The 25353-nt window shown below is 41.1% G+C and overlaps 1 protein-coding gene across 2 annotated transcripts in view; it reads right to left on the bottom strand.

Annotated features, from left to right (window-relative positions):
- Nucleotides 1–1613: 1613 nt before the first annotated feature.
- The window catches only part of syt9b (synaptotagmin IXb), a 58729-nt gene continuing 34989 nt past the window's right edge, over nt 1614–25353 (bottom strand). The window contains exons 4-8 of one of the 2 annotated variants that reach the window (XM_053506594.1): nt 13889–14009; nt 12767–12938; nt 7220–7349; nt 6016–6102; nt 2237–2316 (exon numbers count right to left, since the gene is read on the bottom strand). In XM_053506594.1, the coding sequence (XP_053362569.1) occupies nt 6055–6102; nt 7220–7349; nt 12767–12938; nt 13889–14009 (471 nt within the window). In that variant the 3' untranslated portion in view covers nt 2237–2316; nt 6016–6054. Of the gene's footprint in view, nt 2317–6015; nt 6103–7219; nt 7350–12766; nt 12939–13888; nt 14010–25353 lie in introns of both variants that reach the window. The other variant, XM_053506593.1, reaches the window with a different exon arrangement.

The following is a 25353-nucleotide window of genomic DNA, read 5'->3' as shown; positions in this document are numbered from 1 at the left end:
AGGAATAAGTCACAATGCTCCCAAGATGGAAATATGATTTCATAATTATTTCATATAGATATGGGATGTGATCAGAAACTTGGATTTTGGCAAGGTCATGGATAGCAGATATGCCTCCCTGATGAGAAAGGTCAGAGGTGAAGATAAATGGGTCAGAAATATGAATCTGAGGCGACAGTGAGCACAGGCTCACAAAGAATCTAGATAGACTGGAAGAAAGAATAAAAAAACATCAAGCAGTCTTCAGGTTGGTGAGGAAATCACAGTGCGTTTTAGACAATTAAACTGTGGGATTTTTTTATATTTTGTGTAAATAACAGATTGCGGTGGTAAGCAATTTGTTATTTCATTACGTGAAATAAAAAAAAATCATGATACCAATCAGTTGTATCACTGAAGCTGGTACACAGTGAAATGCAATTAGGCAAGAAAGGTATTCGCTAGACAACCATGAATAACATATTAGAACTTTAATTAAATATTTCTGCTATGTAACTACATGATGGCACATTTTTTTGTTCCGGTTATAAAAGTTGTTTGGCACATTACTGACATTCCTTCGTCGAGGCGGCTTTAAGCTTCTACTGTATACTGCCTGGCTGAAAAAAAGTCACACACTTCACTTAACATTTCATTCGACCTTCTTTAGCTTTTCTGGATGTTGAGTCATGTCAACTGGACGTCATAGTTGAGTTTAGTAAAAATGTTCCATCCAAGCAGCTTCTTCACTCTAAGATAAGTTGGAAAGTTCCTGGTATTTAATAAGTCCCCCAAGGTCAAATGGTCCTCCCCTATATGAAAGGTCTTGTTTACGTGAACAATGGAGAAGGTGAGAATAGGAGGGAGGATCGTTAGAGAGTAGAGTGGAGAGAGCTGTCATGGAGACAATAGAGAGAGATTAGAGAGAGTCGTTAAGGTGTAACGACCAAAAAGTGTGAGGGGAGTCCTGAAGCGTGGCTTTCTCAGTGGATTTGTGAGGAGCTCTCGATCTTCCATGGGATAGATGAAACGGCAGCATGAAAAATAGGAGACAGGTTGTGTTGAAGACCTTCACCTCTGTTGAGTGAAAGGTTGCACATAATTGGACTCCCTAATAGACTGCTCAATGTACTGTACATAAATGATGACTCTTCTCACTATTTCTGGCCAATTCATGTGTAAAAACCTTTAGATGTGAAGCAGACTCTGATCATGGCTCGGGCATACTGGGAAAACGCTCTACCTTGATGGTATCCAACACTGGGATGAGTGCATTAGTGTAACAGGGAATTATATAAAGAAATAAACTGACAGTTTGTTTTTAATCTCATAACCGTGTGCTGTTATTCTGCTTAATCAAAAATCCCAGTTTGTTTTGAACGCACCCCATATTGACCTGCCTAGTTCCATTATAGCATTATAGGTCCAGTACTGACAAATTAATTTACAAATCATTGTTTTATACTGTTTTTTTTACATTACAACAAATATTATTCAGCAATTACAATTATTATTATTTTTTTATTAAATTTGAATAGGTTGTAGAAGGTTGTAGATAGTTCACATGTATTTCCATTAAATGTAATACTGTAATTTACATCTATAACCAACGCTGAAAACTTGTAGCTCCATGTAAAGGCTTAGTGTGACACCAAAATTCAAATTAACCAAAAATACCCATAGTGTTGCTTGTGTAGATGGATTTGTGGCTCATCTGGCGAGACAATTTATTACTGATAACGCAAAGAATACTCCAATATCATCCAGGCGAGTTTTGTCTGAAGAGTGTGTTTCGATACGCAGTAATCACAACCAGCAACTCTGCTATTGAACTTCTTATGTATTTTCATACAGAATGATTTAACACTGTAAAATCTGATACCATAAGAACAAAATTACACAAAATAGATGCCATGCACTGCACTCGAAAAACATCAAGAAGTTATTACAAGGTGTTATACAGATACAGAAAACATGTCAAAAATACTTACCTCTCAAATAGAGTTTGAACCAAACTGTAACCATGTAAGGATTTTTTTTTTGTTTAAACAGAAGCCTACAGACACGGTCACTTTGGCATGCAGTAGAACAGACACACACCATTTCCCCATGAGAAAAAAAGTCCAGTGTCATTTTTTTTTTCGCGCGCACCACTTTATCAAGCATGTGCACAGGTTTTCAGTGACCTTTAGCTGAAATGTCTAACTCTCTTTACTCCCCCAGCATTTCCTCCACAGAGCTGTGCGCCGTGATCAGATGGATGCGTCAGGGTGACGGTGGTGTTTTGAGGGAGTTGCAGGAGCCCTGGCTTCCTCCTGGATTTCCCTCGCTGCTCCACTGAAAAGAAAAAAGAGTAAATTGGTTGGTTTAGGAGTTCCAAGGATCTGCTTAGACCACTGGGAAAAGGGAAGAAATCTTGTTGTAGAAAGGTGGTAGACTAAACTTTCCTTCTGATTATGAGATAACGAGTCTGATTTTTCCACTGGTCAACCTTTAAAAGTCCACGATTAGTATCTTTTTGGATTAGATTTACTGCTTTGGTTTTGGTTCTGTTCACTCTCTTGCCAGAATTCCCTCTACACCTACTGTACGATCAGCTCGCAGCTGCGTCACACACTTCCAGGTAGGGATTTCCCTATATGTGAACAAAAGCAGTTGGAGTTTCAAGGTATTGTTGTCTACTATCCTGTCAACACAGACTTATCCCCGACTGACTTTAATACAGCGGTACCACAGCACACAAATACAATCCATTCCTGAGGCGAGTTCTTAAGGCGAAAATTCTTATTGTGAAACGCATTTCCTCATAGGAAATAATGTAAATGCAGATAATCCGTTCCAGCCACCCAAAAATATTACCAATATTACCAAATTCCAACATTATAACCATATTTCAGCATATAAAACAATTAAAACATTTAGAAAAACATGTAAATGAAGTAAAATATGAAATAAATAGACATTAAACCTTACTAAATTTATGATTCCTCTTGGCACTGGCTGCTTTAAAAACTAAACTGAAAGCTGCTCTTTTTTACTTGCTACCATCATTGCTAACATTTCTGGTGCACACTGTGCTATGTCTTCACGAAATTTTTCACAAAATGCAAAAAAAAACAAAAAAACAAAACAAAAAAAACACAAAAAATATGTAAACTTGCTTTGCTCGGCTTCCCACTGACACAAACAAGTTTTAAACATCTCCTGGACGTACGCGCAACTTAGCCGGCGTTGCAATATTTCAGTTCTTAAGGAGAAAATACTTAAGACTATCGAGTTCGTATGCCAAGATATCACTGTACACTTTTGAAGATTATTTGTGCTTCAATGTCTGCTATCGAGTCAACCTGATCTATCTGGAAAAGCCGGACCTTGACAGCTAGAAGATGCGACAGGTTATCTGGTTAACACATATCTTTCAGGCATCCTCTGAATATTTTTGAGAGCTATTTGAAAGGCCAATCTGTGAATACATATAAAGGCTTAAACCCAGTGGGTATGGACAGGATTACAGGATCATCCTAACTCACGGGGGACCTAACGGGGACGCCCATTAATGTTAACACATTTTCAGGACTAAATTTCTCATAAAGGTCCTCATAAAAAAGTCATCTTTATGGTGTCCTTCAATTTAATAGAGTTATTAGTAATAGCTTATTTCTGTGATGATGACCTAAAGTCGGTTTAAGGAGTCTTTAGTTTTAAAGACCTTCTCCAGATGACATGAGGGTTAGAGCCCTGGTTATTGGAAAAGCCTTCTCAGCTTCATGTCCTCCTCTGAATAATGCACTGGACCTTAAAATACTCTGTGTCTGGCTCCACACACCAAAGAGAGCAATGAGCCTGTGCAATATAACGATCAACTCAGCACTTTAACTCAATTTTTTTAAATCACCCTTGGGGTGCTGAGATCTTTAGCAGGTGTTATTTCAGCCCTCATCCTAAATTGTCCATTGCGCTTGTGGGGAAAGTCCATGATAGCCCCCACCTCCCTTCTTCTCCTTTTAGCCAAGCAAACAACATCCCTTATTTGATTTGCCTTCTTTTTTTCCCGGCTTCACTTTGGTCTTCTCGGCGGTGCTCAGCTTTTTCAGAGCTTGTGTTATGAATAGAGCTCGAGCAGACATCAAAATAAAGTCCCTTTTATAAGCCGAAGAAAGACGAGGTGCAGAGTATTTAACCTTGGCTTGAGTAGCTAGGGAATTGAATGATCAAGAAACACAGACTAAGGTTATGAGAGGGCAGCTCAGCACATGGCTAAGATTTCCAGACAGGCAGTGTGTGAAAAGCCTTGAAAGGGAAAGATGAAAAGGTGTGAGGAGTCCTTTTGGGGTTGTTCAGTGTGGAACGAGCTCAGAGGCAAATACAGCCTTCAAGCCCACGAGAGCCTTCTTCATGGTTAACATCAGTGTTTTGAAACTACAGTCATGTTCAAAGGTTAGCATTTAATTCAATGCTTTTTTTTTGGTAAAAACATAATAAAAATAATCTGATCGTAGCAGGTCTCTGAATTAGGCAGATGCAACCTCAGACGAACAGCAACATGTACCTTTTTTTTACATTGCCATTACAAAAACGAAGCATGTTGGCAATACCAAGTATGATTTAATAGCTTTTAGATCCACCATTAGCAGCAATAACGAGAAGTAAATATTTTCTATATGACTTTATCAGTCTCTCACATCGTTGTTGAGGAATTTTGGCCCAACATTGAACTTAGTTGAGTTCATTGTGGTTTTTGAGCATTCGCTTATACACAGCTCTCTTCAGGTTCTGCCACAGCATTTCAATTGGGTTAAGATCTGGACTTTGACTTGACCATTCCAAAGCCTTGATTCTTTTATTTTTCAGTCATTCTGATGTAGATTTACTGGTGTGCTTCAGATCATTCTCCTGTTGCATGACCCATGCTTTAGCTGTTGGACAGACATATTTGCCTATAAGAATACTTTGGATACAGAGAAGTTAATGCTTAACTCAATGACTGCAAGATGCCCTGAACCTGTGGCTGAAAAAAAAGAAAAAGAAAAAAAAACAGGGCCAGGGGTAGCTCAGAGGTTAAGGCATTGGACTACGGTTTGGAAGATCCCAGGTTCAAACCCCACAACCACCAAGTTGCCACTGTTGGGCCCTTGAGCAAGGCCCTTAACCCTCAACTGCTCAGATGTGTAATGAGATAAAAATGTAAGGTGCTCTGGATAAGAGCGTCTGCCAAATGCCTAAATGTAAATGTACCCCATCGCTGTGCATGACCTGGCACGGGTTAATACATAACGTTACATCAGTCTACTGCTTAAGCACTGCAGTATATGTGAGAGTGCAACAGAACATTATAAGACATGGTTATCTGTCTAAAGCTCTATTTGGACCTCATAAGTTTTACACTGGTGAAAAACATATGTTCCATAATGTTAATAATTTTCACAGACTGCATGTTTCTGCTTATGGAAAGATTTCCTGTTTTATTCCTTCTATAAAAGTCTATGTAGAAACAAGAACAGATAATGTATAGTACGCATACGGTATACTGTATATATCACGTGGCAATGCTCCTTGAAGCTATAGGTCAAAAACGGTCAAATCAGTCAGTTTGTATTAAAGATACAAATGGTATAGAGTCCGTGTGTACACTACGAAGACAATCGTAATCCTGTGATTTAGCCAGAGATGACCTGTCCTGTGTGAATCGATCCTAATTATTACAGACAACCTCCCGTAGCGCAGACATACATCCGGTAATCTGATTCCGGTCTGAACAGAACTAAATGTAGGACTGCATGCATACGTTACTTGTAACATAATAAGATTTGTATGAAATGTTTATGGTATGTTTAATTAACCTTCTTTATTCATCCATAACCCGAAACTATGTAAATTTCTAGCTTACGCTGCATACAGTAATGCGTAACGCTGCAAAATGATGCACTAATGTTTTCTTAGGTCCCACTGTTCCCACTGAGGTGTTCACATGATGCAGTTCGATTCGGGATGTAATTCTGATTGTTATTGGAATATTAGCGTCCATGTAAAACGCACCTATTGGTTCGGATTGCAGCTAGCTTTTCATTTTTCATTTCATCTGAAGCGTGTCCAGGTGAAGTCATTTGTATCTAGGAAACACATCTGCCAAAACAACAGATGATAACAACACATGGGAGCTTAAATGAATTCAGACTGAAAAATACATGTAATAAATGATGAAAGAAAGCACATGAGGATTAAAAAAAACACATGCACATTGAGGCACTATACTGTACATGAGGAAAATACAAACACTAGTGTACATGTACCAAAAATCACTGCACTATACACATGGCATGGTTTGATATACAAAGAGTTTTAAGTTTATTTATTATTTTGTTTTTAGAAATAATGACCTCATTTAAGCCATTTGGTCATTTAGTCAATTCCTAACGACTATTTAACAACTGTATGCTATAGGAGAAGTCTAGCATGTGCTCCCCTTGAGAAATGTGTAGCCAGCTGTAAAACAGCTGGAGGAAAGCGCTGTCTGCTCTCTTCTGCACAGACAAGATCACAGATGGAAAAAAATGAATGTCTGACCCTATGATTGACAGAAGAGAGAGCGCTACTGTCTGTCCCACCCATTTTGCGCCAATTAAAAATAGTGATTTATTAATGATAAGGCCTTTTTCTTTTTATTTGAGCTACTAAGGAGCAGAGGTAGTGAAGTACAATTATCCGTTACTGTAGATCGGTTAGCGCGCCAATGTGATTGGTGGTTACCCAGGCAACAGATCCTACCCACTTGGTCTCTGGGCTGCAGATAAAATCAGGTAAAATCAGAAGTGATCAACTTAACTAGCTAACACAGTGAACAAAAGAGTTATAAACTCTCAGGCAATCTGATTTGTTTTTCATGCCATCGTTGCTTCCTTAACATAAATTAGGCCCATAATGATATTTTTTTTTGGTGCATCCTTTAACCGTGCTGTAATCGGGATGATTGCAGCATGCCCATGTTTAACGGCTTAGGTACTTTTGTATTTAAAGTACATTGTAGAGCATGTACTGTACCTCAAGTGGAATACATTTTTAAGCGAGTACTTAAACTTCTACCCGAGTATGGATTTTGTGTACTTCTGCCACCTCTGTTCAGGAGTCTGGATTAAAGATTGTGAGACAGGGTTGGGTACCAGGAGCTTACAAACTAATAGTGTTAACCAAGTAAAGTCACAACCCTTAAGCCATGTGGTGTGAGGTTGTGTTTCATCATTACCTCTACGAGCGAGTGCCAGTGGGCGATGGGTTTCCGTGGGTACGTCAGCATCTCGTTCCAGTGATCCCGGCCCAGGCCCTCAGCCATGTTCCCCACTCGACACACACCGATGATCTCGTTATGGCCGACACTATGGACAAACAGAGGATTTTGTTCATTTGAGACCTCAAACTTCACTTTGTTATAAAGCTACAAAAGGTAAATACTGTACGAATAACCCCCGTGGAATTGTGAGGCGCACAGAGCACAATTTACTGAAGTTGTTTAATAGTTTTGTGTCATAGTGAAATCGATATGAGGCTAATCAATTCAGTCTGTAATCAGATACCCGCTGTCTGCAATGTTCTTGTACCACACATCATCATCATCATCATCATCATCATCATTATCATTTTGTTTAGACAGCAAAACATTTTTTTTTAATTTAAGAAATTAAACCAACAGATCAGAACTGAGTGTAAAACTCCAGTCAACTGAAGAGATTTAGAAAGAGGACATTCGGTAGTATTGTAGAGAACATAAACGTCACGGCAGGCATGGAGTCTTTGAGAGGAATCACAAAATATTTAAATGCAAATTTCTCTGTCTTTTTACTTTTGTAACCTGATTTCAAGAATTTTTTTTAAAAAATTTGCTTTTTTTTTTTTTACAATTTGCATAATTTCATTGTACTATAATGCCAAATAAACTAAATAACATCGATTATCAATTAACCTGATAATGTGGGAACCAAAGGCCAACCCATCTGCTCTGATCTCACAGAAAAACCAATGTAGCAAAAAAAAAAAAAAACAACGTTAATGCTGTCTATTATAGAAAGGTACCAGAACTCCCGGTGCATCACAGCCTGGTGTGTATGAGGCCAAAGGTTGTTAACCCATCAGTTCTCAATCCTACTGAGCACCCACATGGGATTCACCGGATAAACAAGCCCAATCCCTGGAGCCCCCACCGCGCAACCCACAGCACACACCCAGAGATCCTGTAGAGCCTCAGCTACCCAAGTGGCACAAGGAGGACTTACACAATGCCGATCTTAATGCTTCGGGGGTTAATGTTATGGCTGATCGGTATATTTTACATAAAATGATATACAATATATGTGTTATCATTTTAATGGCTGAATTTTCAAACAATAATTAAAACAATTTGTGCAACATTAAAAGTCCCCGCAAAATTAATATGGTTAAAAAAAAAAAAATTGGTTATTTATTATTTAAAAAGTGACAAATTTTTTTTTTACAAACAATTCCAAAAGGCCTATTTAGTCATGTAAGGCCTCATTATAATATTATAATAATATTTGAGACAGAAATACAGCCAAAGAGCTGAAAAGAAAAAGACAGAGTACCAGTACCAGATTCTGCCCCCCGCACACTTTTTTAATTTGTTTATTTTTTTAAAGAGTTTACACAGGAGAGCAATTTGAAAGATGCCGATTGAGGGATTTTTACTCACTTTGCATATATTTGCATTAATTGATATTGCACGATACTTTCCGTTTAGGGCAAATCCTGCAAGTCAGGGACATTTTGCAATAAAAATGCAACGTTTTTATGCCTGTGTCGTATTTATCTCGTACATTTACTATCCCAAAGCATTTTAGGTGCTGTATATGTGAAAACCTGTCAAGATAAACTGAATGCACGTTTAACATTAACTGTTGCATGCTTGTGCCTGTTTTAGCCTGTCCTCTGTCTTGTTTTCGCTTTAACCTTCCGGGACCCAGAGTGTGTATTTACATTTAAACATTTTGGCAGACGCCCTTATCCAGAGCGAGCTCCTACATTTTCATCTCTTTATACACCTGTGCAGTTGAGGGTTAAGGGCCTTGCTCAAGGGCGCAACAGGGACCGTAGTGGGATTTGAACCTAGGACCTTCTGAACCGTAGTCCACTGAGCACTACCCCTGACATATTTTGTCTTCATAGGTGGATTTTTGGGTCTGAAGTGGTTAAATCCCATTTGTTCTCTTTTCAGTTCACGGTTGTAGTGCAATGTCTTGAAAAAATGCTTCAAGTTGTGTTTTTGTGTGTATTTTCTTCAATAGTAATGGTGCATTATCCTTATGTATCTTTTTCCCTATGCCAAGGGTTATGACACACCCATTCTTCATAGACAGCCTGCTAACTTTATATGCTTTTATCTTGTCTTTTCAACTTACAACACATTACAAGAACCCCATAACAGAAGCCTTATTGTATGAGAGGGTTCCAAGTAAAACCGTTCTGACATGCCTAAGACTTTCCAAAAAAAAAAAAACCCTTTGAGGAACTCTGCTTCTCCAAGGGTGAAGGTTTTCTATGTGGTATTAAATATATATAAGCACGGGTATTGTATTATTGGCATGTCCGATTCAATACAACGGTGTGACATTTTAAAGGTTGCCATGGAGAGTCCGGATTGTGCACTGAAATGCATCCTCATCATTAATTTAAAAACCCTGTTTCCATCAGCCTTGATTGCGTTTTCTCTTAAACACCAGGCCAATATGAAATATTTAGGACATTCTTGACATCTGTCCAGGTGTCCTCACATGCAGAATAAAAGGTCACGTATAAATATGTGCATAATTAACCGTTCTTTAGGAATACAACTGTGCAGGCTCTGGCTTGTGAACGATGCCGTAGTTCCGCTATCCTTTAAGAGCCATGGGAGGCTTTAAATGCTCCTCTCTTACACAGGGTTTCCTCAGAATGCTCTTTACTCTCCCCAGACATCAGAGAGTCCATCTCGTTCGAAAGACTAGCAGCACTTCTTGATTGAGACCTTAATGTGTGTTTTCCCAGTGAGCGCTGTGGGCTGAGGCTGAGTGGCCTTGAGGATGGGAGCACAGGGATGTTCGCCGGATGATATCATCTCATAAAATATTCACTCTTAACAATGCTTTAGCTGACGCCCACATCATTTCCTTTCCTTTATCTCGGTGTGCGTTTCTTCCTTTCTTCCTTTCGTGCATTCGAGATCTTACGCTGGAAATAGTAATTCAGAGATCAATGTACATTTAAATTAAGGACTGAATTTCCACTTAAGTAAAGCATTAGTTCTGGAATGACCCACTGATTGCATAAAAATGAAGGGCGTTCATGTCAACCAGGAAATTTCAGATAAATGAAGGCTTTAAACCAGTAGACAAGAGTTCAAACATCGTACGGTGATGAGACTCTCAGTAAGCCACAGTAAGGCATTTATACGGTGAAAACGTTTAAAGAGGGCCGTACTTCCATGATCGTTGAAAATAGACGGATACCTTGTCACCAACTTGCGAAGAGACGCGTCTGTCTGTGGGAACTCAACACACAATCATTCACCAACACCACGTGTACATTACAGGAACTCGGGAAGAGCTGACTTTCAGACAATAACTCGATGGACGACTCACTAAAGCAGATGCTAATTGCATTTGCAAGTTGTAAGCAGATTGTTTATGCACATATAGACTTATAAAAACTAAGCAACTTAGCTTCCCGGTAACAGTACACTGTAACTTAATGTACGCATTAAAGCAATGCATTTCCGATTACAATCAGCACTGGCTATGGAATATATATATATATACTATCGTTCGAAAGTTTGGTGTCACTTGCAAATTTCTTTGTTTTTGTTTGGTGATTTATTTTCTACATTCTACAACAATACTGGGGATTTCAAAACTATAAAATAACACATATGGGATTAGGTAATTACGTAACAACAACAAAAACAACAGTTAGTTGTTATTTTAAGACACAGAGGTCAGCCTTTCTGTAATAGTTCTTGCAAGAACAGTATTGTCAAGTGCATTTGCGAAATCCGTCAAGCACCATAATGAAACTGGCTCTCATGAAGTTCATTTAGAGTTATCGGCCTGAAAAATGACCAATTAACAGCACCTCAGATTAGAGGCGTTATGAAGTCTTTACAGAGCAGAAGTAGCAGAAACATCTCATTATTAACTGTTCAAAGGAGATTAATGCGTTTTTTGGACGCCTTCAGCATTCCTTTACAATGTAGAAAGAAATAAAAATCAGGAACGAAAGTGACCCCAAACTTTTGAACGGTAGTGTATGTATGTATATATATATGAAAACGCGCACCACACACACATGCAAATATGTATATAATATATATACTTTAATGAAAAGAAATATTGACTTTGTAATGCAATATTTAGTCCATTAAACATATTTATAGTATTTAATTAAAATATATAATATACTTATAATATATAATAATATAATAATATATATTTATAGCATTTAAGAGAAAATGCTTAAATAAAAGGTTGAAATGGTAGAAACAGAAGAACAGAAAATCATGGTCATATCACCTGGAAAATAATTAATTAATCAATAAAATGTGTACCTTTATGAAATGTATATTAAACAATAAGGCAAATTATGGCAGGTTTAACTTAAATTCCTTTGACAGATATTATATGTTCATTTATGAACTTAATTTACTGTAGTAACATGGACTCTACATAAAAATAAAATGGTGTAATGCTGTATAAGGATATATAAAAAAAAGACTTTTTATTTGGTCTTATTAAATTTAATAGAACGCTTTATATTGTACTAAGTGTAAGTGATAACAGGAACCCGTTTTCTGGATGTTCCACAACATGAAATATTTTTTAATTACAAAAGGATAAAAAGTCTAACCTGGTATTAGTTCATAAGTAACAGGTGTACGGTAACTGTTGTTCATTTACAGTAATATGTAAGCAATAAAGCATCTAAAGCACAGTGGTTTACTGTTCTAAGACCGTACTTTATTGAGATTTAATGGCGGAGGGATTTAATTGACGGAGCTAACTTCATATATTTTTTTTAAATGTCCATCTATTACGTCTTGTGCATGTAACGAGACAGCAACCGACACATCTGTTGGCCCTTCTGTGCCTTTCCAGATCATTAGGTCCTGCTGTTTCCTTCCAGTTTACTCAATACTGTATGATACAGCTGGAACCTTTGGGATTAGATGAGCAGTCTGTAGAAACATCTGACCCATAAGAAATTTTACCATGATTTTGATGGTATTAGATACCATGGTGGACTAATAATACCATTTTTGACAGTACCATCAAGTGTTAATATAGTTTTTATACTCCACTATGGTACGGTGGATCACAAGATAATACTAATATGGTACCCACCAAAGTGCCATAGTACTAGCCCTAGTATTCTATAGTCCTATGGTGCCTACTATGGTATTGTCCAAGGTACCACTGTAATACTACAGTATATTATGATATATACCATAATATATATTTACCCTGGTGCACTATTGTATATACCATAATAAACCATAGTATCAGTGTGATACCTCATTACCACCATGGTAGGCAGTTTACCATGAGAGTGAATGTTTTGCTCACTTTGTGTTAGAAGTAAAGGAGTACATCTGCCACTGCTACTAAATCCTAGGCTGAGCCAAAAGATTTTTAAATGAGACGCCTCCACACTTCTGGCTTTGACCCTGGGCAGAATTTATCGGCTTCTGAGGGAAAAAAAAAAAAAGGAAAAATCTTGGCATGGCAAGTGTTGCGGCTATAGGATTTCTTACCGATCGTAGTCCATCACTGCTATTAACAGACTTATTTGGTCTATGTTCTCGGGAGGGACATCGAAAACTATGGCTTCGTTGTAAATGGGGTTCAGGGTGTTCCTCTTGGTCGACGTTTTCCGCTTTTTTAATCTCCGTCCATCACACATGAGGGAGACTTTCACGTAAGGGTCTGCAACGGATCATAAACATCAAAAGTTTGCACACACTTAAAACAAAAATAAATAAATAAATAAATAAATAAATAAAATAATGATCATAGCATGCTAGGTTTTGATGATGATGTTCGTGCATTTATTGTTACTTTGTTTCTCTTTTTTTTTTGATCGAATAACATGTCTGTCTACTCATCGCTCGAACCACCTGTCTCGATCCGCTGGGCAGCTTTTGACTGAATGACATTTGAGCTAGCATTATCACTTCACAGCTCCAGGGTCCCTGGTTCAGCCATGACTTTGGGTTATTGTCACATGTCGCCTCTGGTTTCCCACTCACTCATTATGTATACCGCTTTATCTTATATTCAGGGTCGCCGGGGGCCTCATTCACACACTACGGGCAATTTGGGAACATCAAACAGCATAACCTGCATGTCTTTGAACTGTGGGATTAAACCGAGTACCTTGAGGAAACCCACTAAGCGCCGTGAGAACATGCAAACTCCATGCATACAGACCTGAGGTGGGAATCGAACCATGACCCTGGAGGTGCAAGCGACAGAGATGACCACTATGTCACCGTGCCACCCAACCAGACGTGAATAAATTTGTTGCCATATATATTTTTTATACAAAGACTCACACACTCATTCATCTTCTATACCGCTTAATCCTGTATTTAGGGTCGCGAGGACCTGGAGCCTATTTCAGGAGGCTTAGGGCACGAGGCAGGGAACACCCTCATAGGACAGGCACACACACATACACTCACTCACACATTCATTCACACACTTCGGGCAATTTGGGAACGCCAATTAGCCTAACCTGCATATCTTTGGGAGGAAACCGGAGAATCCGGAGGAAACCCACCAAGAACGAGGAGAACATGCTAAACAAAGACTAATACGCAAAGTATCACGGTTAGTATCAGGTTGATTGAGATATTAACGAAGACTTAGAATACCTGAGGCTCCTGTGATGTCCATGGCTTTCAGGTTTCTGGCTTTGATGATCGTAATGGTCAGTCGGCCCGCGGTCGGGAGATAGCAGAGTGAAAACATCAGGTCTCCCAAGTCCACGTTATCCTGCAACACACACAGATTTCCTTAACAACTAACGCCTTCTAATATGATAGAAGTATTACAGTACAACATATCAAAGCAAATGATTTCCATTACGCCATAAAACAAATTGCTCTGAGCTCATTATCAGTGCCAGATAAACAACGACACCTTCTCACGCTTTCTTCAGAAGGTGTCAGGAATCCAGATGAGATCCCTGATCTGATCAGAAGTAAAGAAAAAAAACAAAAAGAAACCACCCAGCTGCTGGAACACCCAAGCCCTGGAGCTACGGATGCCCTTCTGAGAGATTCTGACCCGAGGACGAGAGGAGGAGGAGGTAATCGGGCCTGTGTTAACCTGACCGGTTGGTTGTGTTTAAACGCTTTCTGTTAATCAGGGAATCCTGCACCTTTGCCTACTTTCGATTTCCATTTGACACCCACAGGAGGAGCGGGGCTCTCTTATTAATTAACGCCTGTTTAAAAATAGGACAATTTTCACAAGAACACCAGACAATGGATTCACAGAAACACAGAAGTGCTTTGATTACGAATAAAAAGGTAAGCAGTCCATAAGTAACGAGCGCTGGGGCTGTCTGACGTGGTACCTTATGAGGGATTCAGCATTTGTGCTAAAATTTGATTTGTGAGCTGAAGGTTTTGGAATGGCCATCGCCGCTCCCTGATTGAAACATCCTTGAAAATTTGTGGGTAGATCTTTAAAAAAAACTGTGCATGCAATACGACCAAAGAACATTTCAGAACTAGAAGCCTTTTGCAAGGAAGAATGGGAGAAAATCCCAAGTACAAGAACTAAAAAACTTAGGAGGAAACTACATACTGATTATGAAGGGTGCCCAAACTTTTGCACAGTGCCAGGGTAATGTTTTAATTTTTTATCTTTGCTTAAATTATGACATAAAAAGTAACTATGCATTGATGTTTGCTGAAAATATTGTGCATTTTTTTCATTTCCAACACCAAAATGTTATTTATTAAGGGGTGCCTAAACTTTTGCATAAGACTGCATAATGATGGAACCTATCTCAAGAATTTTTTGGGAAAGAAATGACGGCAAACACAGAACCCGAAGACATGCATTATATGAAAATGAAGTACAACTTTTTTATAATAAATAACTTACATGAAAATGACTTAATGAGAGACACGTTTTCATAAAATATGGTGCGCTTATACGTGTACGACATCGACGTCTGCGTCCGACCTAGGCCAATATATTAACTATGATCTTTGTGATTTTACAGATAATTTATATAGCACTTTATATATTTTACTGACACGACTGTAGGACCATAAACATCTGGGCTGGTGAGACAAGTAGGAAGTCCTCCATAGTCAGCAAAGACCATTTCCCTATGAAGACCGTGTTCTTTGACGGATACGATCCCCAGGTTGAGACATACCAAAAGAGTCTTGAACCTGGCTTTGTAAAATTCTTATTGTGTCTTGCATTTGGTAAAAATCTTGGCCTTCAGGCCCCCAAGTGCTCGCGCTATCATCAGGAGGTCGCTGGTTCGCTTCCCGGGTGTTGCTGTAGCCTCTCGCAGCCGGGAGCCTAGAGAGAGCTGATTGGCCGAGCTCTCTCAGCAGGGTGGGATGGGATGGGAGATCACATTGTCATCAGACAGTCTTCAGCCATCCCTGACTGACTAGAAGTAGTAGCCTTAATGTGGGCGCCCCCTAGTGACGGGGAGGAATTGGACACGACTAAATTAGGGAGAAAATCTGAGAAAAAACAAAAAAAAAACAATCTTGGCCTTTAACTCAACAGAGATATCCTCAAGCTTTGAATTGTCCATCCGCATCCTGGCTGTGCATCAGTGCATAAGTTGTAAATCATTCTGCCCTTAAGCTTAAATTGCTTTCTAATGCGCACTTGCACAAGCACACAGATATAGTAGCAGAACTTCCACTGGCTCCTAATTTTTCACTGATACACCTACATTAATGGAAACCACAAGATTAGAGCAGATGATAATGTTCCTAAGAGCAGATTAGATCTCGTTTTATGAATATTACCGAGAGTCGGCTCGGTCTGTACCATCCTAATGCAGTCCTATGTGAAAGCCTTTCTCGTGCTGTATATCTCAAGGCACTCATACAGAATACAAATATCAATTCAAAAGGCCAACTTCTACAGAGATTCCGGACTCCTGCCTCACACATCCATCTCCTGCGTGTACCCGGAGAGCTCCAAGGGTGGATTAAGGTAAATGATCCCCTCGTTATGGGGGTTCGCGGAGGTCTGGGACCCTCAGGTCTTTCTCTCAGTAGGATATTTTATTTATTATCAGTAGTGAAAGGTCATGCAGGCCTAGGCGCAGAGACAGACTCATTATCAGGATGGGTCCCCCTGACTGTGCCTGTCAGACTGGGAACAACGCTTATTACCACCCAACAGGGGGGATATCCTGCTGCAGCTGCAGTCAGGTACAATACATGTAGATTAATTTATAGCAACATTTAAACACAGAATATCTTTATTTGGGATGGCTGAAATTGTTCACGAAAGTTTCTATGAACCTTTAAAAGTCTGACAACAAAACAAAAAAAATGCCCACATCCAGGACTTTGCGTCCGCCAGGGTGAGTCTGGTTCGAACGCAAAAATCCTATTAAATAATATATAATGTTTTCTGTAAGTTCAGTTGTGGGTCGGAAGTCAGTTGTTTGGCGTGTTAAATAAAGAGCAAGAGTTCACATCATTATTACAAACACTAATCACTAAGTAAATTTGATCATTTTGTATCATTGTAATTAAAGTCTAAAAGCGTGTCTATGAAGTGACTCTAATCTGTGATGTGTTTTCCATCATAAACAAAAGAGCAAAGGGTTGCTTCATTTTCAACAAGTTAAAAATAGAGAATAAAGCACTCATATGCCGTTGCTGCCTACTCTATTCTAATGTCGAGTGGGAACCCAGGGGAGGATATAACTTCAGCTATTCTGAACTCCAAACTATGAATGTAACAGTGTGAAATGAATTATATGTTATACAGCACATAACCGGTCTACTCCGAAAGTATTGGAACAGCAAGGCCAATATAGAGGTACCTCGGCAAGCAAAAAAAAAAAAAATTTCGGCATGCGAAAATTTGAAAGAAATTTGTCTCGGCATACAAAGCACTTTTGGCATACCAGCGAACAAAACAAACACCGGCTAAGTTGTGTCAATGGGAAACCAAGCGAAGGGAGTTTACATATTTCATGATAATTTTTTTGAGTATTTTTTACTTTTTGTGCAAGATTTAGAGAAGACATAGCATCATGGGTGCCAAGAATGTTAGCAAGGACGATAGCAAGAATAAAGGGAGCCACTTTCTGTTTTGTTTTTAAAGCAGCCGGTGCCAAGTGGAGTCATAAATTAACATTAAGTGAAATTTAATATCTTCTTATTCCATATTTCAGTTAATTTACAATTAACGTTTTGATTGTTTTTAACATGCAAAAATAGGATTGTAATGTTGAAAATTGGAATAATTGGTAATATTTTTGTGTTGCTGGAACAAATTATTGGCATTTACATCATTTCCTACGGGAAAATGCATTTCGCAATAAATGGTACCCATATTTTGTGGGTAATTACGCTTATGATCTACTATTCTAATGAACCAAATGTATACCGTATGATATAGTGTGCCATTCCCATGATTTTGGAGGGTACTGTACTTTTATAAAAGCCTGGATGCTCCACACATAGGCTACATGTTTATTTACAGTAACATACCTCCCCGTTGTTGATTCTTTTCCTATAACATAACGCAACAAACATATTTAGTACGAATGCAGAGTGCCAGTTTTTTGTAACTGCGTAAACGTTTCCAGCCTCTTTCTGCCCGCTTGGCGAATCCAAGGGCTGGGCTTCTGCAAATCCACCGCTCCTCTCAGTCTCGCTAATTCAATCACGCCCTTCCGTCTGTAGACTATAGGATAACAGTCGCCTCCATTCTCATAAGCACTTAAATCAAGTCAGCTGTGAAATTATGGTCACTCGCGAGCTGTCAATGAGATTACAGCACGGTTGTGCAGAGGTTCAATATTGGCTAAGAGAGAGTGCAGGCAGTCCATCTTGGGTGATTATCTGGACTCACAAGTCCCTCTGGAGCTCCTCAAACACTTCTAGTCTGTTTTAAGAACCCTTTAAAGGTGTGCGTCATCGCAAAATACTGACACGGACTGCTTATGATAAGCGCAAATGAATAGGGGTATGTACTGTAAGAATAATATAAATGTAACCAGGCTACTGTATGTTCATATCACTGACTCTACAGTGGAAGGTGTTTATGTGATCTAATAAATATATCTATGCACATAGGATTTATTAAAACAATACATAGTGTTCAAAAGGCTTATAAGTCAAAACAGTTACGACCTATTATTGAGGATTTGTTTTTCTTGATTTTAATTAAATGTTTTTTTTTCTGTTGATTTTGCTATTTTTGTAATATCATTTTATGTATATACTGTAGTTACAAAGCTGTTTATTAATACAAAACACTAAATAAAGCAAACAAACAAAAAACTTAGCTACAAATATGTTACAATTTAAATTCTGAGATTCAATCTAACATTTCAGCAATTTGGAATAGACATTAACTATATTTAACTACATTTCTTCTCAGCAAAAAAAGCTCAAATTTACCATTAGCGCCTTAAATTAATGTGCGATCTGAAGTTTATGTTTTTGTTATATATTTTTCTTTAAGTAAATTTTAAACAAACAAAATGTTAAGTAAAAGTGATGTTATGAACAGTTACAGTTATGTGCTGGATAATAATCTACTCTAAAATTAGCTACAAATGAGATACTTTCTCAATGTAAACAAACACCTGCTTCCATTGATATTAATTAGAAAGCTAAACAGAGATCTTTTTTTTTTTTTTTTAGATTAATTTTTACTGGGAGAAGTTAATGGTTTCACCACGAAAATAATAGTGATTTTTTTTTTTTTTTACGTGTTGGTGTAAGGGTCCTCCACTAGAGGTCACTGTTTTTATTTTGTAGTTTTTGTTGGCCGACTCAGTTTCCCAGCAGGCACCTCGGTCAGGTGATGCAGTGCACACCTGAACCGAGGTAGCCATCAATTAATCTATAAATAGCTGTTTAAACTGGGAAACTGGGTCGAGCATTTTTTGGGTATTACCACTGTCACATGTGTGGGCTTTTTGTTCTGTTTAGTTATATGTTTAGTTTGTGTTTTGATTTTAGTTGTGTTGACTTGGGCTCTTTTACCGGCAATGTCTCTGTGTATGTTTTGTGTGTCTGTGTTGGTGGAGCTGATTCAGTCCTGTCCTCCTGTGTTCTTGTGGTTAGCTAGAGCAGGTAAGTAGTTAGGTGTGTGTGTGGCTAGGAGCGTGCTTAGCTAAGATCTATATGGTGTTACAGTAACTAGCATGCTTCTAGCCATAACCCCTTTGTGTCTCTAGCTATCCTGTGTTTCCTCTCCCCCGAGTTGCCCAGTGAGCCTAGCCTTTAGGTGTCCCCTAGCCTAGCCTTTGATGTGTCCTCAGCCTAGCCTTTGATGTTTCCTGAACCTAGCCTTTGATGTGTCCTGAGCCTAGCCTTTGCTGGTCCCCTAGCTTAGCCTATGATGGTCCCCTAGCCTAGCCTATGATGGTCCCCTAGCCTAGCCTTGGATGGTCCCCTAGCCTAGCCTTGGATGGTCCCCTAGCCTAGCATATGATGGTCCCCTAGCCTAGCCTTTGATGGTCCCCTAGCCTAGCCTATGATGGTCCCCTAGCCTAGCCTTTGATGGTCCCCTAGCCTAGCCTGTGAGGGCCCCCTAGCCTAGCCACTGGGTATCCCTTGTCTGTGTTTCCTCTCCCCCTAGCGTCCCAGTGTGCCTAGGTTTAGAGTGCGGTCCCTCCGGGCTTTGGAGTAACGACTAGCTTGTGAGTGCTGCCTCGCTTAGCCTTGGAGGGCTGCCTCGCCTAGCCACTGGGTAGTCTTTGTCTGTGTTTCTGTGCCCCTATTCCCTAGTGTGTTTAAGCTAGTAGGTAAGTATAGCTTAGTGCATGTTGGGGCTGAAGACATGCTTAGCTAGGTGTATGTGTAGCTAACTGCCATGGTTAAGCAATGCTTAACCATGTTTAGCTAGAAGCCATGCCTAGCTGATTGCCATGTCTTTAGCCCTTGTCCTGTCCCTCTCTTGGTCTCTCGTCTCGTCTTTACGTGTCTCCTGTCCTCTCCAGTGTCTCCCGTGTCTCCCGTGTCTCCCGTGTCTCCAGTGTCTCCAGTGTCTCCCGTGTCTCCAGTGTCTCGTTTCAGCTCCACACCTCGTTTATGTCCTGTTGTGTTTGTCCCCCTGTTATGTGTCTCGCCGCAGGGCGTGTTATGTGTCTCGCCGCAGGGCGTGTTATGTGTCTCGCCGCAGGGCGTGTTATGTGTCTCGCCGCAGGGCGTGTTATGTGTCTCGCCGCAGGGCGTGTTATGTGTCTCGCCGCAGGGCGTGTTATGTGTCTCGCCGCAGGGCGTGTTATGTGTCTCGCCGCAGGGCGTGTTATGTGTCTCGCCGCAGGGCGTGTTATGTGTCTCGCCGCAGGGCGTGTTATGTGTCTCGCCGCAGGGCGTGTTATGTGTCTCGCCGCAGGGCGTGTTATGTGTCTCGCCGCAGGGCGTGTTATGTGTCTCGCCGCAGGGCGTGTTATGTGTCTCGCCGCAGGGCGTGTTATGTGTCTCGCCGCAGGGCGTGTTATGTGTCTCGCCGCAGGGCGTGTTATGTGTCTCGCCGCAGGGCGTGTTATGTGTCTCGCCGCAGGGCGTGTTATGTGTCTTGCCCTGTCTGTGTCTTACCAGAGAGCCCCTGTCAGCACAAAGTTAAGTATCGTTTAAGTTTGTTTGTTTCTTTGTTTGTATCTTTATTTATATTTTGTTTAATTATTATTAAAAAGACTCTTTTTTGATTACACCACCCCTCTGCCTCTATGCCTGCTCCTTCCGCCCACGGCGTCAACACCTGCCGATACACCCAGATCGTGACAGAATGCTCGACCTTCAAGGCATAGCAGAGGGGGCTGGGACTTTAAAGCGAGCGCCTCACGGGGAGGTCCCGGCTGCAGCGTCGTCGTGCGCCTCACGGGGAGGTCCCGGCTGCAGCGTCGTCGAGCGCCTCACGGGGAGGTCCCGGCTGCAGCGTCGTGGTGCGCCTCACGGGGAGGTCCCGGCTGCAGCGTCGTCGAGCGCCTCACGGGGAGGTCCCGGCTGCAGCGTCGTCGAGCGCCTCACGGGGAGGTCCCGGCTGCAGCGTCGTGGAGCGCCTCACGGGGAGGTCCCGGCTGCAGCGTCGTGGTGCGCCTCACGGGGAGGTCCCGGCTGCAGCGTCGTCGAGCGCCTCACGTGGAGGTCCCGGCTGCAGCGTCGTGGTGCGCCTCACGGGGAGGTCCCGGCTGCAGCGTCGTCGAGCGCCTCACGGGGAGGTCCCGGCTGCAGCGTCGTCGAGCGCCTCACGGGGAGGTCCCGGCTGCAGCGTCGTGGTGCGCCTCACGTGGAGGTCCCGGCTGCAGCGTCGTCGTGCGCCTCACGGGGAGGTCCCAGCAACACCAGCAGGCCTCATGTGGAGGTCCCCACCTTCGTCCAGTAGCCCTTATTCAAGGCTCGCCGCCTTCGGAGCAACACCCCAGCACAGCGTCCAGCACCCGGCTTCGAGGTCGGGCACCCACCACTGCACGGCGGAGGAAAAGCCAGTACTGCATCGGCCGCCCGGATTGGGGGACAACACAGCACTGTCTTCAGGGGCTCTACTTCTCAGAGCAATACAGTGCTGCCCCCTCCGCCCGGCCTACAACAGCGATCCGGTGCTGCCTCCGCCACACAGTTGACTACGGGAGCTAGCCCATCGGGTGAAGGGACACCAGGGAAGTGCCTTGGGACCACCAATAGCGCTCCGGAGGAGCGGTTTAAGGGGGGGGGGTACTGTAAGGGTCCTCCACTAGAGGTCACTGTTTTTATTTTGTAGTTTTTGTTGGCCGACTCAGTTTCCCAGCAGGCACCTCGGTCAGGTGATGCAGTGCACACCTGAACCGAGGTAGCAATCAATTAATCTATAAATAGCTGTTTAAACTGGGAAACTGGGTCGAGCATTTTTTGGGTATTACCACTGTCACATGTGTGGGCTTTTTGTTCTGTTTAGTTATATGTTTAGTTTGTGTTTTGATTTTAGTTGTGTTGACTTGGGCTCTTTTACCGGCAATGTCTCTGTGTATGTTTTGTGTGTCTGTGTTGGTGGAGCTGATTCAGTCCTGTCCTCCTGTGTTCTTGTGGTTAGCTAGAGCAGGTAAGTAGTTAGGTGTGTGTGTGGCTAGGAGCGTGCTTAGCTAAGATCTATATGGTGTTACAGTAACTAGCATGCTCCTAGCCATAACCCCTTTGTGTCTCTAGCTATCCTGTGTTTCCTCTCCCCCGAGTTGCCCAGTGAGCCTAGCCTTTGATGTGTCCTCAGCCTAGCCTTTGATGTTTCCTGAACCTAGCCTTTGATGTTTCCTGAACCTAGCCTTTGATGTTTCCTGAACCTAGCCTTTGATGTGTCCTGAACCTAGCCTTTGATGTGTCCTGAGCCTAGCCTTTGATGTGTCCTGAGCCTAGCCTTTGCTGGTCCCCTAGCTTAGCCTTTGATGGTCCCCTAGCTTAGCCTATGATGGTCCCCTAGCCTAGCCTATGATGGTCCCCTAGCCTAGCATATGATGGTCCCCTAGCCTAGCCTATGATGGTCCCCTAGCCTAGCCTATGATGGTCCCCTAGCCTAGCCTTTGATGGTCCCCTAGCCTAGCCTGTGAGGGCCCCCTAGCCTAGCCACTGGGTATCCCTTGTCTGTGTTTCCTCTCCCCCTAGCGTCCCAGTGTGCCTAGGTTTAGAGTGCGGTCCCTCCGGGCTTTGGAGTAACGACTAGCTTGTGAGTGCTGCCTCGCTTAGCCTTGGAGGGCTGCCTCGCCTAGCCACTGGGTAGTCTTTGTCTGTGTTTCTGTGCCCCTATTCCCTAGTGTGTTTAAGCTAGTAGGTAAGTATAGCTTAGTGCATGTTGGGGCTGAAGACATGCTTAGCTAGGTGTATGTGTAGCTAACTGCCATGGTTAAGCAATGCTTAACCATGTTTAGCTAGAAGCCATGCCTAGCTGATTGCCATGTCTTTAGCCCTTGTCCTGTCCCTCTCTTGGTCTCTCGTCTCGTCTTTACGTGTCTCCTGTCCTCTCCAGTGTCTCCAGTGTCTCCAGTGTCTCCAGTGTCTCCCGTTCTCCCTAGTGTCTCGTTTCAGCTCCACACCTCGTTTATGTCCTGTTGTGTTTGTCCCCCTGTTATGTGTCTCGCCGCAGGGCGTGTTATGTGTCTCGCCGCAGGGCGTGTTATGTGTCTCGCCGCAGGGCGTGTTATGTGTCTCGCCGCAGGGCGTGTTATGTGTCTCGCCGCAGGGCGTGTTATGTGTCTCGCCGCAGGGCGTGTTATGTGTCTCGCCGCAGGGCGTGTTATGTGTCTTGCCCTGTCTGTGTCTTACCAGAGAGCCCCTGTCAGCACAAAGTTAAGTATCGTTTAAGTTTGTTTGTTTCTTTGTTTGTATCTTTATTTATATTTTGTTTAATTATTATTAAAAAGACTCTTTTTTGATTACACCACCCCTCTGCCTCTATGTCTGCTCCTTCCGCCCACGGCGTCAACACCTGCCGATACACCCAGATCGTGACAGTTGGAGAGTCGTTTAAGACAAAACTTTTTCTGATCTAATTTTTAGATTACTCCTCTGTGTGTATGTCTGACGATAAAAGTACAACTTAGCAGATTCAAAATCTTGCTGTGAAATAGGTAAGGTTTGTACAATTTCATAATATTTTGCCACCAATCCATTGGAAACCAAAACCATATAATAGAGTCACACCAAACAAAATTTGGTAAAATTACAGTATACCCCTTATAAAAAATTAAGGGGTTCACCTTAGTTACAGACAGACATGTACTGTACATGGGCTTTAACCTTAAATAATGATTCAATTATTAAATAACTACATTTGCTTTGTTGTTGCCCGGGTTGCCAGATCACACCGATAGAATTCTGCATAGGCAGTGTTAAAAAAAAAACACGCACTCTAAAATATAAATAAATAAATAAACACTTTGAATAATAGATACCTCAGTATTATAACTCATAGCATAGGTTAATTATGTATATGTACATACATTGTTTCATTCAAATTTGCCTTTTTGTAACCCACCGGAAACAGATTATTCCAGCAGAAGATGAGAACAAAGCAGCCTAATTACTTGGAAACCACCCAAGTAGACACAGGCCATTTTTCTATTATTTTCATTTCATTGCTGTTCAAAGCAAAAAGGTTCTGACCTCGTTCCTTTGAACAACACAGAATGAAAAAATAACGCGTCTACATCATCTTCAAAAAAAAAAAAAAAAAAACAACAAAGGGAAAAAGGCATTATGCCTTATGTCGTCATGCCCCGTCAAATTTTAGAATATTTTAATAAATAAAATACTGGATGTCTTAAATGTTGATTTCATTTAAGAACATGGACAAAATTTTTTTTTTTTTTTTACACTATGCAAGTAAGAAAGGGAATGAAAAGTGAAGACCTTTAGAACTTTTGACCTCTGAACATTTCATCCAGTAGTCCTGACGTCTGTCGTTGCTTAAACACAGCCATATACTGGTCCTGCAGGGAGCGTCTCTGTATATGTATGCGAATATAATTCCTGCAGAATGTCATCATGTATCTTAGGGCTGGAAAATATCCCTTTTTGCAGATGTGAACATTCCTGACAACTCATTCGGTATCAGTAAATCATCCTGATTGACCTTTCACTCGTCCTTCAATATCTGTCTTTGTGTCTCCTTCTCTCTAGCTGGGGGTAATGGATTGACCTTTACCTATATTAACTGTGTTGTCTTTTATTTATAGGTGGCCCCAGGATTACAGGATAAATGCGACTGATCAAACACGATGATTTACATGCGGTACAGCAGAACGTTATTACAGATTTTGTGTCTGGGTTTGAAATGTCAGTAAGGAAAGTATTCATTTATTTTAAAAGCATTTTTATCTCTTTAAATTGACTTGCCATGCTAAATACAAATCAGTCTTATTTATACCAATACAAAGGATGAATAAAAGCTTAACTACGTCAATACAATTGATTAGACCAGATTGGTGGAAATAAAAGGACATATACTCTTAGAATCTTTTTTCCAATAATGTAAACAGAGTGCAAAGTAAAGAGTCAGGTTTGTTAATGGGTGATGATTGATTATTTAAAATAGTCTTTATAAAAAGACTTTTGGACTAAAGTCTTTGTAAATTATTGCTTGTCAAAACTGAGATGATCCTAATTAAGATCTTTTCTGCATTCTA

This window comes from Clarias gariepinus, chromosome 10 (assembly GCF_024256425.1).
Source record: "Clarias gariepinus isolate MV-2021 ecotype Netherlands chromosome 10, CGAR_prim_01v2, whole genome shotgun sequence".
NCBI lineage: Eukaryota > Metazoa > Chordata > Actinopteri > Siluriformes > Clariidae > Clarias > Clarias gariepinus.
This window is presented reverse-complemented; position numbering and strand designations above follow the sequence as displayed.